The 16,063-nt window shown below is 32.1% G+C and overlaps 3 protein-coding genes across 12 annotated transcripts in view; 2 read left to right on the plus strand and 1 right to left on the minus strand.

The window, feature by feature from the left end:
• Positions 1-16,063, minus strand: part of Dh31-r (Diuretic hormone 31 Receptor) — a 71,605-nt gene that overhangs the window by 24,713 nt on the left and 30,829 nt on the right. The window lies entirely within an intron of this gene.
• On the plus strand, positions 3,533-9,620 carry LOC138937758 (juvenile hormone esterase-like). Its single transcript, XM_070304332.1, has 8 exons — positions 3,533-3,813; positions 4,923-5,211; positions 5,623-5,808; positions 6,180-6,388; positions 6,491-6,662; positions 7,109-7,426; positions 8,994-9,138; positions 9,226-9,620. Exons 1-8 carry the CDS (start codon positions 3,679-3,681, stop codon positions 9,392-9,394), a joined length of 1,623 nt encoding a protein of 540 aa, XP_070160433.1. The 5' UTR covers positions 3,533-3,678; the 3' UTR covers positions 9,395-9,620.
• LOC138937753 (juvenile hormone esterase-like) lies at positions 10,120-15,251 on the plus strand. Of its 2 annotated transcripts, XM_070304318.1 has the most exons (9): positions 10,120-10,389; positions 11,418-11,600; positions 11,685-11,973; positions 12,239-12,424; positions 12,869-13,077; positions 13,178-13,349; positions 14,061-14,378; positions 14,786-14,930; positions 14,997-15,251. In XM_070304318.1, the coding sequence occupies exons 1-9, from the start codon at positions 10,189-10,191 to the stop codon at positions 15,160-15,162; spliced, it is 1,869 nt and encodes a 622-aa protein (XP_070160419.1). In that variant the 5' UTR covers positions 10,120-10,188; the 3' UTR covers positions 15,163-15,251. The 2 variants fall into 2 exon arrangements, with proteins under 2 accessions (XP_070160419.1, XP_070160420.1); XM_070304319.1 differs by lacking the exon at positions 11,418-11,600 and having other exon boundaries at positions 10,123-10,389.

A 16,063-nucleotide genomic window follows, 5' to 3' on the forward strand; every position in this document is an offset into this window, starting at 1 on the left:
GATTTTTCCAACATTAACCTATCCACATAGAGACTGTCGCAAAGTTTATACTCGCCTATTATCGCATATTTGACATTATCCAAATCGCAAAAATTCAGATAAAAGAATCCACGGACATTTGCGTATTACAATAATTAAACTTTGACATAGATCTTTTAATGTGGCATATAAATCATACATACATAAAAGCAAAATCGGATATTATTCCCCCTTTTCTTTATCCTTTTTATACACATTCACGAAATAATAACGAGATACAATATGGATTACAATCACGGAAGAGGAGCGTTCATTTTTTCAGTATAGTCTTGTGTTTGTCAAACACATTAGTGTACCGTAAATATGCGCTTTCTGGCGATCATGTTGCTGGCTTTTATTTCTTTTTTCTTTTATTGTTTTTGTCTTTCTCGCTTTTCTAATAGAAGAAATATTTTATTTATTTGCAGCTGTGTGATTTTATACTCTTTATAAAAACTTAAAGATTTTTTTCTCTTCCGTGCATAAAGACAGAGAATGAGAATGAGAAGGAGAGAGAGAAGGAGAGAGAGAGAGAAAGAGAGAGAGAGAGAGAGAGAGAGAGAGAGAGAGAGAGAGAGAGAGAGAGAATTATATATATATGAGAAAAAAATTAAATATATAGCGATATATGTACTTGGGTAGAAAACACGTCTATATGCGAGAATCCGAGTAATCAGATTTTTTTCTTTTAATAGTCTGAAACTTTCTAACTCGATGTAACGCGATCCATTAAGCGCTCCGAAGTAGAGAAGCAGAATATATCAAAGAGGTTCCACTTTATCATATGCATATATAGAGAAAGAGGAATGCAAGACATTTGACATTTGACTGTAACTGTTACGAGCTACATAATCGTGTCAGTTTTATTTTCCTTCGAGAAAATAAAGTCAATGAAAGAGGAACTTAAAGAAAAAATTTAATATATTGTACATAATCTTTGTTAATTTATTCAATCTTTTCAAATAACGATTTCACTTCAGTCTTATAACCTTTCGAAGCTTATGAATTTATACAACAAGCTTTATACGCAATTTTTATATAGGCCTTTTAATATTACTAATGTCAAAAATGTGATAAATTTACATGGTTGATAAAACGTAAATGGCTATCTCGATACGCTTACTTAAAAAGAAAAACTTGTTCATAAATCAACTTTTCATCGGTACAAACTTTATGGATCATTTTTTCTACGGAAATGACTTTGTCGTTTTATATTTGACTTTAAGAAAAAGCTTTATCATCGTTTTAGCTTATATCACTAATAGCTCCTGTGTACATTGTAGCTATCATAATTTATTTGTTCCTAAATTTGCATAGTAATATTGCATATTTATGTTGTTATTTTGTTTTATGATGTGTTTGATCTTATCCAGAAGATCTCAGAAGATTTGAGTCGTAGAGACTAGAATAGTATTATGATAAATTAGGATGCAATAATATACTCGCCGAATATCTTCCAACAAGTTCGGGAACAATAATACACATTCTTAATAATATAAATACATATATCTGTAGGAAATTTTTAAACAAAGAGAAAATAACAAATTTTATTAAACAAAATACAATACAAATACACTTTAATATAAATCGATGTCAGATACACGGTATCCGGTGTAATTGACGTTCTACAAAGTAGCAGAGACGTAAGCAGAGACTTTCTATGATCCCATTTCACGTTTATCGATCGCGAGTGTGCGATCTCGCAACGACGCAACGGTAGTAGTTTTGACGGATAATAAAAACGCTCGGTCGTTTATGCTCGGTCTTTGTAACGTGATGCATGCAAAGACCGACCCCATAAATCATATTCGATTCGCGGTCGTAACCATGTAATCATCATCATAATCGACACGTGAAAAATGCTTTTGCAGTACACTCAATCTTCGTGAAAACAAACAAGGCGGATAGAAAGGACAAAGGGTTCTTTTATATTGCATGATTTATAGCAGCAATGTTTATATGTGTTGAAAAGCCTACAGAAATTCGAATCAAATAATCAAAATAGACTCCGAACAAAGATATAAAGATTATAATTCTTTCAAAATACGAAATTATAAATGGAGTTTCCGATAGTTTTTATATAGCAGTCTATACTGTGTCATGAGATCAGCAGTATTTACATTTCTTTTCCCGAAGCACTGAACCGTCTTACGCGTCCCGATCAATGAGCAATTTCCGACAACAGCTGATCAGAACAGTGATCTAGTACAGACTTGTGCACCATACTCTGGTGCGTGGATCATTATTTTTATTTGTTTCTGCAATTTCGCGTGTTGATTTGCATTTATAGTATGCATCGCAATATTCCTCAAATATCTCGAGGAACACAATGGCAAGACGCAATAGTAAGTTTTCATAACGCTATTCCAGCTTCGTGTATGCGACAACAAAGCCGATTAATTATATTTCACTGAATTAACATATACGGTACGCGGAAGATTGTATCGCCATCGTATCGTGTAGAATATGCGACTAGCGTGCGTTTCGGCCCGACATCTCCGTTTAATTCAACGAACATGACGCGATTATCACCGCCTTCGACATCATCGATCAAGAGCTAAATGCAGTTTGCGTATCGGGATGACAAGATCGACGAAACGACACAATGATGTTTCGAAAACACATTTGCACTGTCATGTTTCTTAATAGCATCCGTACAAAAGAAAATTACATGTCGCGTAGATAAGTTACGTAAATTTTACATATACTTGACAAAATTTTTCTATTATAACTAATTTGATAATATAGCAAAATCTGTTTTGTTGAATAGAATCTTTTTCTTTTGCTTAATAAAATTAGTAAACATATAACTAAAATTAATTATATGTTTAACAAATCTTTCCGCTGTCCGTATAGTAATCAACGAACTTTGTTATGCTAGCATAAAATATGCTATAGCGGCAAACTTTTTTCAGTATGCTATCATACAAGGGCTGTCCATAAAGAAACCGAACCATAAATCGTAAATTAAAAACGATAGCGTCATGCACGAAATGCAAGAAAATTGCTAAAGAATCCCACTACATAGTGTCACAAGGCAGATGGTCTCACTTCATCCTATGCGGACTTAAAATTACTCAATCTGCGATCCGTGATATTCTTATCCCGAGAGTGCGGCTATATTTCTATTGATATGATGACGTCCGATATATAACGCGTTGCAATCTTTATCTTTGCATGAAACCTTATATAACATATTGATGCGCTTTAACATATCGCGTGAAAGTTTACAATTGCACAAAATTAATGCACCAAGTTATCTAAATATTAAGTTTTATATCGTTAGCGACTTCTCGGCATAACAAGATAACCGTTAGAATCATGTCTGCTCACATATTTACTGTTTTTGTCGTTTGCCAATATAATATCTGCCAAGGACAAATACCGACACGCACTCTCACGCGATTGGATTCCTTTTGAATAGATTGATTGCATTTTGCTATCGTATATAAGCAGCCGCCGCGCGACGACGCACACATACCGTTTGCTAGAGCCGCGAGAGTCAAAATCAAAGTGACTTTAAAAACATTCTCTCTCTCTCTCTCTCTCTCTCTCTCTCTCATTTTGTATCCGCTAACAATATATAATATTGTAACAGTTGCTGATAGTTCAAGATCAAAGATTGGACCTACAAAATTGAACTATCATTCTTTTAGCATTATGAATAAAGTAGAAGTACGTGTGACTGAAGGGAAATTAATCGGCATCATCGAGGAAAGTATTCACGGCGATCGTTACATTGCCTTCCGTGGGATACCGTATGCTAAACCTCCGGTGGGTGAACTCAGATTTAAAGTAAGTGCAAAGCGTTTTTTTGACACTATTTTATTTTAAGATTTAGTTTAATTATCATTTTTAGAAATACAAATTAGAAAAAAAAAAACAAAGAGCCCCAGTTAAAGGATTTATAGTTAAAATAATAAAATTTAGTTATTGTTTATCCCGTGATTATTATCTTTGTTGACATTGACGAGTGATACAAATTGTCTATTGTATATACATACATTATATTGAATAGTTCTATAAAATCGTAAATTATAAAAAATGCAGTAATTTACCCAAATATTTGGGAGGGGGGGGGGAGGGGCGGAAATTAAAATCTAATTATATTGCAAATAATCAAAGATTATAATTATTGCTGATTTTATTAGTTTAAGCGCGATTTGACAGACAAATTTCTTGTATATCTTGTAAAAATTACAACGCGCAATAATAAATGCTCGCAGGTGCCAACATATCGAGAGATTAAACAATTTTTTTTAGCATAAATTAATTCTCTTGCTGCAGTGATCACGTAACTAAAGCACATAAAAAAACTTGAGTAATAGAACTTAAGCGGTAAATAAATCGATCAATCACTGTTGAAAGTAATCTTTTCGATATATAATCTATCATTCTTTAGAGGATTAATTGATTACTTATTAAGTTCTACCGCTTAAGTTTTTCTACCTGATATGGCTTTAGGGGAAAGAGCACGCATATTATGCGCCATACGATAAATTTGTGCGAGCAGACGTTTGTGTAACTATAATTCATACATATATTCGAAAGTTTCAAGGGACATTCAAAAAATTAGAAACATGAAAAATATTGTATAATAAATTTATTTAAATTTGAGCTTTATAGAAACGCTCTTCAAAAATAATAATTCACTTCTAGATACGCAAAACGAAAAGAATAATATTCAGTTCTGACTATGTTCAATATCTAAAAGATGTGAATATATAAATTGATAATTTTTATCCATAATTTATTTTTCTCAATAATTATGATATTACGATATCGTCAAGTTCGAGACAGATCACAATTGTATATATATATTTATTGCTAAAGATAAATATTGTAAAAAAATAAAGACAAATATCTAAAGTAATTCACTGACAAATTTTACGTATTTATTGTAGGATCCGGTACCACCAGAAGCATGGTCGGGCAACCGAGACGCTTCCAAATACGGAAACGTCGCTGTTCAAGTGGATATTTTAACGCATAAAGTAATAGGCGACGAAGATTGTCTCTATTTGAATGTGTTCACCACGGATACAGAGCCTTTAAAGAAGCGCGCAGTAATGGTGTGGATACATGGTGGTGGCTTTTATGTGGGCTCCGGCGATTCGTCTTTATATGGTCCCGATCATATCATTCGGAAGGACGTAGTACTTGTTACTCTGAATTATAGATTAGGTGTTCTAGGTACGTTATTTAATTCGAAATAATCATTGTATGTTATTTGGATTATTTTTTTCAGAATAAACATGTGTACACATTTATATCTCTTTTTCACATTCCAAATAATTTACATGTATATATGTATAAGTTTTTTTTTCCAAATAATCAGTTTTCATAACTTTTTTTTTTTTTTTTTTTTTTTTTTTTTTTTTTTTTTTTTTCAGAATTCGTAAAGAAAATTTCATTTATAAACCTGTTATACGCGTTTCGTTGTTGAGTTATAAATAATTAAAAGGCTTCAGGAAATACATACATATCAATAGGGTATTTATTTAGTCATGGAAATCTTTATGTATTGTATTTATATATTTCGAATAAATAAAGTTTACTAAAGGAAAATGTATTAACGATGTATCTCTCTCATTCTCTCTTCAGGTTTCCTCAATTTATATCATAAAATGGCAGCGGGAAATCAAGGCTTAAAAGATGTAATTATGGCGTTACAATGGATTCAAAAAAATATATCGCAATTCGGTGGAGATCCCAATAACATCACAATTTTTGGTGAAAGTGCAGGTGGAGCGATTGTTCACTATCTGACTATTTCGCCGTTAACTAAAGGTACGAACCAAAAAGAGATATGATATTGATGCATATATTAATAATATATTAAAGACAAAAATACAATATGTATATCCCAGAATTATCAGATTAGACTTTTTTTCCGTTTTAACTTAGATTTCAATTACAAACTATAAAATGGCGTCTTTTAAAAGCTATGTAAAGAATAACTCATAACCTTCGCGATATTTTTAGTAAAGAAAGATCGAGACTCCAATTTGGTCAGAAAATTGGTAATTAGAAACACGCTAGTTAATTCTAGCTCATGTATTATATTAAGTCGAAGAGAAGGAAAGCAAGATTTCATGTCGATAAGATCGTATTAAACTTGTTTGAGTGCCAATTTTATATGGAATAAATATGCTTTATAGGTTTATTTCATAAAGCGATATGTCAAAGCGGCGTCGTGAATAATCCTTGGAGTTTCACTGGACGGGACGCTTCTATCAATAATGGTCTGCAATTAGCCGAGAAACTTGGTAAGGCAACTTCAGATACGGAAGTCGCCTACAAATTTCTAAAAAAGATAGACGCAAGAAAATTAAGAGAAGCAGAAATAGAGCTTTTCTTGACAGAAGCAGTAAATATCACAACGCTCTGTTATGATTATTGCAATAATAGTCCAATGAAATTATACATGTGAAAATAAACCATCTTTTATTGGCAATATATGTTCTTATAGGTGCGCTTAAATCTTTCAATTGCATTTACGCCGACTATGGATTCCGAGTCATCGAATCCTTTATTACCGGTAGAATCATCGAAATTATTACGTAATGGAATTAAAATGCCACTTATATTTGGATACGTTAGTTGCGAAGGCAATTTTTTCTTACGAGGAAAATTTTTTGGCTGTAAATATATTATTATATTTGCTTTTATTTTTCATTATATACATACATACATACATACATGCATACATACATGCATACATACATGCATACATACATACATACATACATACATATCAATATGTGTGTGTGTGTGTGTATAGACACACACACACACACACACACACACACACACACACACACTGATCAAATACATACATATATTATGACGTTGTACATTAAAATAATTTTTATCATTGATGCACAAATTTTCATAAAAAACCGATCATCAATGATAAAAATTATTTTGATGTACAACGTCATAATATATGTATTTGATCAGTGTTAATAAATTTCTGAATCTCATCACTACGCAACATTTAAATGCGCATGTGGGAATCATAGTTATTTGTCAATGCAACTGTTTTGTTTCAAAGTAACAGTCACATGTTTATTTAAAATTGTTTCAGATATAAGCAAAGAGACTCTGAAGAAAGTCGATTCTGATTTCAAGAAAATTATACATCCTAGAATTTTGTGTCAATTACCACAGATACCGATCACGATCTCAGATTTGCGATCGTTATATTTTGGTGATAAAGAAGTGTCAGAGGAAACTCTAATGAATCACTCTGATTTTCTTAGCGATCAGTGTTTCTATAGAGGCATTATGGAAGCAGTTGATACTCAAATAAATTCTGGTACTAACAAGCCGATATACTTGTACAAGTTTTCATATGAAAGTAAAACTTCTCCCATGAAAAATATATTTGATATTCAACTTTCAGGTATTGCATTTTTAATTAATTTAGAACTATGTAAGAATTATTTATCTTATAGAGAAGAATACGTTCATAACTGTGAAGTTAAATGTCCTTAGATCTCTATATGTGACTGTAAAATAACAAAGAGAGAGATGTGGTTCCGAAATAATTTTATTAAAAAGAACTATAAATATACAATAGATATCAATAATTGGAAATCGGGCTGAGTGAGAGTCAGGCGCGGTAAATGAAGCGCAAATTCTTTCTTTTTAGTTTGTCTTTATTGATAGTTTCGTATGTTTCGATCTCTGATTTGGACTATCATCAGCAATTTAATATTCGGATCATTCGGTTGTACAATTGTAAATATTAGCGTGATATGTTAATTTAGGTTAAGAATCACATACGGTCTGTCTCGAACTCGGTGAACCGTGCGCAATTGTGCGATGTTGAAGAATTCGGCTGAATGTCACGCGAGTATTTCCATCGCCGCGAACGGTATATAAGGGCCGTCCATAAAGAAACTGAAGTTAAAAAAAAGCATCCGAATACGATGACGTGGAGCGCCATCCGCCTTGTGGCATTGTGTAGTAGGATTCTTTAACAACTTTCTCACACCACGAACATGACGTTATCGTTCTTAGTTTACGTTTTATGATGATTTGAATGAGGTTGTATTCGTTAGAAGCGATTTTCTAGACGTAATATTTTTCGCGACGTAATATTTTTTTTTCTTTTTTTTAGATTTTCTAAAAATGGCAGAGTTAGCTCTTATCCTTATTTTGAAAATTCGGTACTTTCACCCCCGTAGGGGTACAAACGAAACGGAAAGCGGTACAAACGGGTACAAACCGAGCGTAATCGAATGCATGTACGAAAAAATTTTTTTATTAAAGTCGGGTGCTAAGCTCACATAGATCGAACGACGAACCTCATTCAAACCATCATAAAACGTAAACTAAGAAAGATAGCGCCATGCTTATAATGCGAGAAAATTACATAGTGTCACAAGGCAGATGGTCTCACTTCATTCTATGCGGACTTAAGATTACTCAATCTGTGATCCGTGATAAGAGATTGCTGGCTGTATTACTATTGATTACGATTGATTGCGATATTCGGCTAATATTGTTTTTAATAATCCAGTTGTTTACTTCCGACATAATGATGCGTTGCAATCTTTGCATGAAATCTTATATATCACATTGATGCGCTTTAACATATCACGTGAGAGTTTACAATTGCACAAAATTAACGCAGCAAATTATCCAAATATTAAGTTTCATGTATAATATTGTAACAGTTGCTGATGATATTATAATTCAAGATCAAAAACCGGATCTACAAAATTGAACTATCAATAAAGATAAACTAAAAAGAAAGAATTTGCCCTTCATTTATCGCGCCTGGCTCTCACATAGCCCGATCCCTTATATATTGATATAATTATCTAATATTATACATTAGAGCTTTCAATTCAATTTGATGTAAATAGATATTTAGAAAAATATTAAAAGATTGTACTTGTGATATGTCGGAGATTATTATAATTTTTAAGTTTAATTTACCGCATAAGAATTTTTCACATCAGGTATAACTCACATAGAGGAGCTGGGTTACTTATTTTATCCTCATTTGATGAAAGATTTGGGCTTGTCACCAGCTGCACCTGATTCGGATGATTACAGAATAATAAATTGTTTAACGCAGATGTGGACAGATTTTGCTAAAACAGGGTATCACAGAAACTTGGCACTTCTTACGAATATTTCTTGTAATGTCATATAGTCGCGTACTAATAATCAATCAGCTATTTATTTCAGAAATCCAACACCTGCTAATAAAGATTTGACTTCAGCTAATTATAAATGGACACCATTAAAAAATGAAAATGCATATGATTATTTAAACATTAATATTAAACCTCAAATGGAGAGTCTTTGTAAAGAAAAACAACGATGGGATTGGAAGATTGGACATAAATTAGAATAATATTCCGTTAAAATACGCGCGCATTAAAATTTTTTTAAAGTATATTTTGTCGTCAATTAAATATAAATATATAAATGTATACATTGTTTCTAAATCTTTTGTATTTATAAAATTTATTCATAAGTAATGAATGCAATCGCTCGATTTGTGTTTCATTACTTAATTATACATGCATTGTCGAATGCAGCAACACTAAGAAAAAGAATAAATGTATTTTTGATCAAAAGGGTTTTACAATTCTTTGCCAAGGACACATCATATCATACATGTAAAAAGTATATTCTTTAAAAATATAGTTCTTTCTCCATGTATTTTTTTTTCTTTTTATATTTTGATATATTTTTGCATTCGCTGCTCTTGGGGAGGGGGGGGGGGGGGGAATGTTAAATCTCCCGAAAAATCACAATAGATACTACAATATATTTTTTATTAACACTATCAAATCATGTGATATACTGATCATTATATAACTCCAATTTTAACGAAAATGCACGAAATAATGAGAGAATTTTCAGAAAAAAGATATTGTTAAATTTAATTCATATTCTTTTCTAATGCATTATCTTTTTCTGCTTTAAACGTGGATTTATATTTGCTTGTTATGATACTATCTAATTATCAGCGGCATTACTGATAATGTATCATAAACAATGAGTCATTGAGAAATAGTGAATCATTCGCGAATCATTCAATCACTCGCAAGTCACTCGCGCCGTTCAACAATCATGCTTGGATGTTCGATTGCACGAGTGTAAATATGGTTGCATAATTTCGACAGAGACACGTCGACAGTCATGTTGCGTAGATCGGTCAGCTTATTAGCGCCGTTCCGTCGTCATTCTTCAGTGTCCATCATGAACAGCAACAGAGTGGTCGTAAACGTGCGTGAAGGAAAATTAATCGGTATCATCGACGAAAATATTCAGGGTGGCAATTACATAACTTTCCGAGGAATACCGTATGCAAAACCACCGGTTGGTAAACTCAGATTCAAGGTAAATATCTCACACTCCTTTATTTTTGTTATTTAACGTGTGATTCAAGCGACAGTTTATTCAGAATTCGATCCAGAGTTGGGATTCGAGAGATAGGAAAAGAGAGAGAGAGAGAGAGAGAGAGAGAGAGAGAGAGAGAGAGAGAGAAGTTGGTTATGTAAAGAAATTACAGTTAAATAAATATAATAATTAGGTAAATGACATGAAGTGAAAACTTTTTCTAGTTTTCTTAATATTTTGTCAGATAATCTTATATTAAACAATTGCAAACAATTTGGGAAATGATCAATCACCATTGAGTAATTTGCGAGCAATCCTAAAAAACAGTTTTAGAAAATTAAAAAAGAAGTAATCCTTATATAAGTTAATTTTTAAATTAAAACAATGACATTCTCAGATGTAATCGCTTGAAGAGTTTTTCTTTCAACAATTTATGTATAAATTAATTTTATCGCTATTAGAGATATAAGATTTGTGTAACTAAAGCACACATAAAAACGTAAGCGGTAGAACTTAAGTATACAATAGTAAACGAATCGATCAATTACAGTCGAGTATTCTTGCCAATTTAACTCTTGAGAATGCTCGACTGTGTCTCATCTGGTTTATTGCTTAAGTTAGGTATATTATTACTACTATAGGTATATTAGGTATATTATTACTATTATATATATATTGTTTAGAATTCTCGCGATAATCCTTAATCTTGGAAACACACAATGTACAGCAAAAAAAAAGTTATCTCTAAATATTATATTTCAACATTGCAAAATTGTTCTAATTCAAGTGTTTAAAAACAACGTTACATTCTATGCATCGTCAATAAAAATTTATCATAGTAAAACAAGAAAATCACACACACACACACACACACACACACACACACACACACACACACACACACACACACACACACACGCCAATATAACAAATTTTAAATATATGTAATTTAAGGATGTACACATAAACGCGCGCATGTTTTTTTATATTGTATATAATCATACTCTGCGTTTTCTTCACGAAAATAGACTTTTTTGTTCATTGACGACGATGGAAGGATTAATATTCAGTTTCGAATAAGCAAGACTTGTTCAATGAAGAACCGGCGTGTGCCGATTTCTATTACCACTTTGTCAATTTTCTGCAAATGTCGATTAAACAGAGGAAAAAAACTACAAAGTGGGACAAATTGCGGGAGTTATTCATTGCACGCGCGTATATTTCTTATTCAAGATAAAGATATTATATCAGAGAGAGATATATAATAATCACAGAGGCGATTTATATATATTTAGGATCCGGCACCGCCAGAACCATGGTCAGGCAGCAGAGATTCTTCAAAACACGGAAATGTCGCCGTTCAGAAGGATCTTACCACGCGCGAAATGATCGGCGACGAGGATTGCCTCTACTTAAACGTGTACACCGTAGACATCGAATCATGGAGAAAACGTCCGGTTATGGTGTGGATACACGGCGGCGGTTTTAGCATAGGTTCCGGTGATGCATTCATTTACGGTCCCGATTATATTGTCCGGAAGGACGTGGTATTGGTCACGTTAAATTATAGACTAGGCGTTCTCGGTACGTTAAATTGATACATTAATCCGTATCATAATAAAAAAATTATGTTGTAAAAAATTGGTTGTTTTTGGGGGAAAAAAAAAGTCAATTTTTAAATTTTTTATTAATGAAATTTTGTGAGAAAGAGAAGATGAAACTGCATAAAAGATAACACACCTCCGATTTTATCGCTAATTAAATATGTTGTAGGGGAGTAATCTTCTTCTGATATGAGTAATTCCCTGCAAGAGACATAAGTACCCTTTATAAGACGTTATAATTTCAGGTTTCTTAAATCTTAACGATGAAGTGGCAACGGGCAATCAAGGTATGAAGGATGTTGTCATGGCATTACGATGGGTTCAAAAGAATATATCGAAGTTCACCGGAGATCCAGAAAATGTCACCATCTTTGGCGAAAGCGCTGGCGGAGCCATCGTACATTATTTGACTCTGTCTCCATTAAGCGAAGGTATCAATTACAGGTTTATCGATGCACAGTGTCTCAGAATCAGTCATTTAATCATAGATTCATTGGCTAATACATTCCGAGACGGAAAATGTTAAAAAGATCTTCTCGAATCGATAAAATGGAATAAGACCATTTATTATAGTTTCAATTAAATTATATTTTCAAGGAATGTTGATTTAAATATTCTGAAATTCGAATTGCAAAATAAATATGTAAAAAAGTTTTAATAATAATTGATATATATATATATATATATATATATATATATATATATATATATATATATAACTTAACTCAATATTTTCGATAACAAAAGATTGGAAATATCGAGTTTGCAAACTGCTCAAGGAATCAATAATTAAAAAGATCGATTCTAAGATGGTATCCTGTATGTTATCGTAATTATACAGAAGAGAAAGAAAATCTTGCGAATGCGTTCTACAGGTTTATTTCACAAAGCGATTTCGCAAAGCGGCGTCGCCGCAAATCCTTGGGCTTTTAATGAATGGACAAATAAAGCGATGAACAAAGGTTTCCAATTAGCCGAGTACCTCGGTAGAGCGACCTCAGATCCGAAGGTCGCCTATGAATTTCTCAAAACGATCGACGCGAGGAAACTCAGAGAAGCCGAACAGAAGTTGCTGACAAAAACAGTAAATATTTTAACATTCTATTATAATGTAAAAGTGCTACGAATTAGATATTTATGGACTATTCGACTTAAATATTTTGTTCGGTGATATATTCTTACAGGAATGTCTACAACATGTAATAGCGTTTACGCCCAGTTTAGATCACGAATCGCCGAATCCATTTTTCTCGGAACATCCAAGCACGTTAATACGCCGTCAAGTTAAAGTGCCATATATTTTAGGTTGTAACAGTTGCGAAGGATCTTACTTTGCATGTAGCAACCTCATCAGACGTACGTTTATTTGAGTCTTACTAATTCTATCTCTATATACAAATTTTCGCGCAATGTGATCTGTGCTAACAATAAGAGTAATATTGTACAATACTAGTACTGAATAATCTAAGCACTTTCGATATTAAAATAATAATTAAAATAATATTTTTATGAATAATGTTATAGATATACATATGTAAATAGCGCTGATAAATTAGGATTTTTTTATTAATTCCAAATGCATAAAAATCATAATTATGCGTCAAAATAATCATTCAGTTCAAAATAGCATTATGCTCGTCGTATTTTTTACACCCTTATTAAGTTAGCCCCCACCCCCCTCACCCTCCCAATCAAAGCTAAATAAATTTGGAAGGCTAAGTTTAACGGGGGTATTTTTTACACTTTATTCAAATATACATGTATACGTATGCATACTGGATACTTTGAAAGAGATATACAGTATCTCATCTAATATCACATATATAGTATACAGTATACAGATATACGGTATCACATACATGTGCCGCATTATTCTTAGACTCTACAAATTGTGTGTATAAAAAATTTAATATAATATTTTGAAAATTGATTTTTCTTGGGCTATAATTTTTTACGAGATTGATCGTTTCTTGAAAAATTTTTTTCTGAAATATTATTCGTTTGAAACACGTAGCATCTTGTGATGATGATCATTATGCAGTAATCATACTCTTTAAATGATTCCAGGCTTAAACAAGGAGACTTTTAAAGAACTGGATTCCGATTTCAAGAAGACCATCTTACCTAGAGTTTTGTCTACACTACCACAGATACCGATCACAATCGAGGAATTACGATTTTTATACTTTGGTAATAAAACAGTGTCAGAAGAAGCTCTAATTAATTACGCTGATTTTTTAGGCGATGTACTTTTTTATCGCGGCATTATGGAGATAGCCGATACTCAAATGAGCTCTGATACTAATGAGCCGACCTATTTGTACATATTTTCATATGAAAGTGAAACTTCTCCCTGGAAGAAATTCTTAAACATTACGCTTCCAGGTACAACTTTGTTAATTTATTCAAGTTCATAAGAAGTTTATAAGAATCACTGATCCTTAACAGATACAAATATGCTTATATTATAAGCTTGAAACAAGAAATATATAAAAAACATATTCTAACAATAATTTATATGACTGCAAAAAAGAGAAAGCGAACGTAGTTCTGTTGTGAAATATTTTATTAGATAAGAATTTAAAAAATTTATTAATATTTTATTATGAGAAGAGGATATTTGAATCATATTCTCTCTCTCTCTCTCTCTCTCTCTCTCTCTCTCTCTCTCTCTCTCTCTCTCTCTCTCTCTCTCTTTTAGTTTCCAGAAATAGCAAAAATAAAATTTTAAAATAAAAATTATATTTTCTTTTAGTATTCATTTTTATTGCATATATCAATATTTTACACAGGTGTGACTCACTCTGAGGAACTTTTTTACTTATTTTATCCTTATATGATAAAATATTTGGGCTTTTCAACACTTGCATCTGATTCGAAAGATTACAAGATAATGAATCGTTTAACGCAGATGTGGACGGATTTTGCTAAAACAGGGTACTTGATAATTTTTACGTAATTTTACAATCGTGTATTAATAATTAATTCTTAATCCATTTCTAGGAATCCAACACCCGTGATTACGAACTTGACTCCAATTAAGTGGACGCCGTTGAAGCACGGCGGAAATGTATACGATTATTTAAACATTAATATTGAACCTGGAATGAAAACCTTTCGTAAAGGAGAACAGCGCTGGGACTGGAAGAATATGAAACATAAGCTGTGATCATTCTGTCCGCAAAATCTAATCGGCAATAGAAAATTGACTTTTTCTAGTATATTTTACATTTGTAATAATAATGTATTTTTTATTCATTCACTCTTTTTGTACTTTAAATTACAAATCAATTTTTGTTATCAGGAATGTCAAAAGATTAACAGTTAAGTCCATAGAAACAGAAAACTCTTTGCAAATGTTATTTGTTGTCAAAATTTGAAAAGTGATGGATGACCCATCTCGATTTTATCGCGTTAAACTGTAGATAATTTGAATTACGCAGATTTTTTTCTATTTCCTATCCAATAAAAAACTAATCTTAATATAATCTGTACGAGACCATGAAATTTCTGAGTACAATAAAGATTACCCGATTAAAAGAGTTAAAGAGAACCATAACATAAAACTTAAATAACGAAAAATAAAGAAAATATATAAATGTATTCAACAAAATAATACAAAATAATATAGCTATGGTAACTTCCCCCCCCCCCCCCGTATTGAACACGGTCATGGGAAGGAATTAATGTTTTCGTGAATGTCTGACAGGTAGTATACTTTTTTATTATAGTTTATTATTTAATATAAATAGTCCTGCGCCTTTTGAAGCTCCATTAAATCTATTTATTACAAGCCGGTAATATCACGCCTGCGAAATATTTTGATAGATGACAGAAATGTTTTTTTTCATAGTTTCGTTTGCAAGGTCTTTTATCTCCATTGTATAATGCGTGCAAAAATTAACCACTCTATAAATCACTTTCTATCTACGATTATATCTAACTAAACTTTTCACATATACGCGATGAGTTATTCTACAATTTTTTTACGCTGTGGCAAAAGTTTTGTTTATCTAAGAATAGATTTAGAGAAAAATAACGATACAAGCTCCGCACACTACCTGACAGTC

Source organism: Polyergus mexicanus, unplaced genomic scaffold (assembly GCF_030449975.1).
Source record: "Polyergus mexicanus isolate NDT 795.1 unplaced genomic scaffold, iyPolMexi1.0 SCAF_11, whole genome shotgun sequence".
Lineage (NCBI taxonomy): Eukaryota > Metazoa > Arthropoda > Insecta > Hymenoptera > Formicidae > Polyergus > Polyergus mexicanus.

Excerpts from the sequence above, each read along its gene's own strand:
- LOC138937758 (XM_070304332.1), top strand. The coding sequence starts at position 3,679 with ATGAATAAAGTAGAAGTACGTGTGACTGAAGGGAAATTAATCGGCATC. Across the intron at positions 6,389-6,490 it reads AGCTTTTCTTGACAGAAGCA|GTGCGCTTAAATCTTTCAAT; the intron begins GTAAATATCACA and ends ATGTTCTTATAG. Across the intron at positions 6,663-7,108 it reads ACGAGGAAAATTTTTTGGCT|ATATAAGCAAAGAGACTCTG; the intron begins GTAAATATATTA and ends AAATTGTTTCAG.
- LOC138937753 (XM_070304318.1), top strand. The coding sequence starts at position 10,189 with ATGTTGCGTAGATCGGTCAGCTTATTAGCGCCGTTCCGTCGTCATTCT. Across the intron at positions 11,601-11,684 it reads GCGGGAGTTATTCATTGCAC|GATCCGGCACCGCCAGAACC; the intron begins GCGCGTATATTT and ends ATATATATTTAG. Across the intron at positions 14,931-14,996 it reads ACGGATTTTGCTAAAACAGG|GAATCCAACACCCGTGATTA; the intron begins GTACTTGATAAT and ends ATCCATTTCTAG.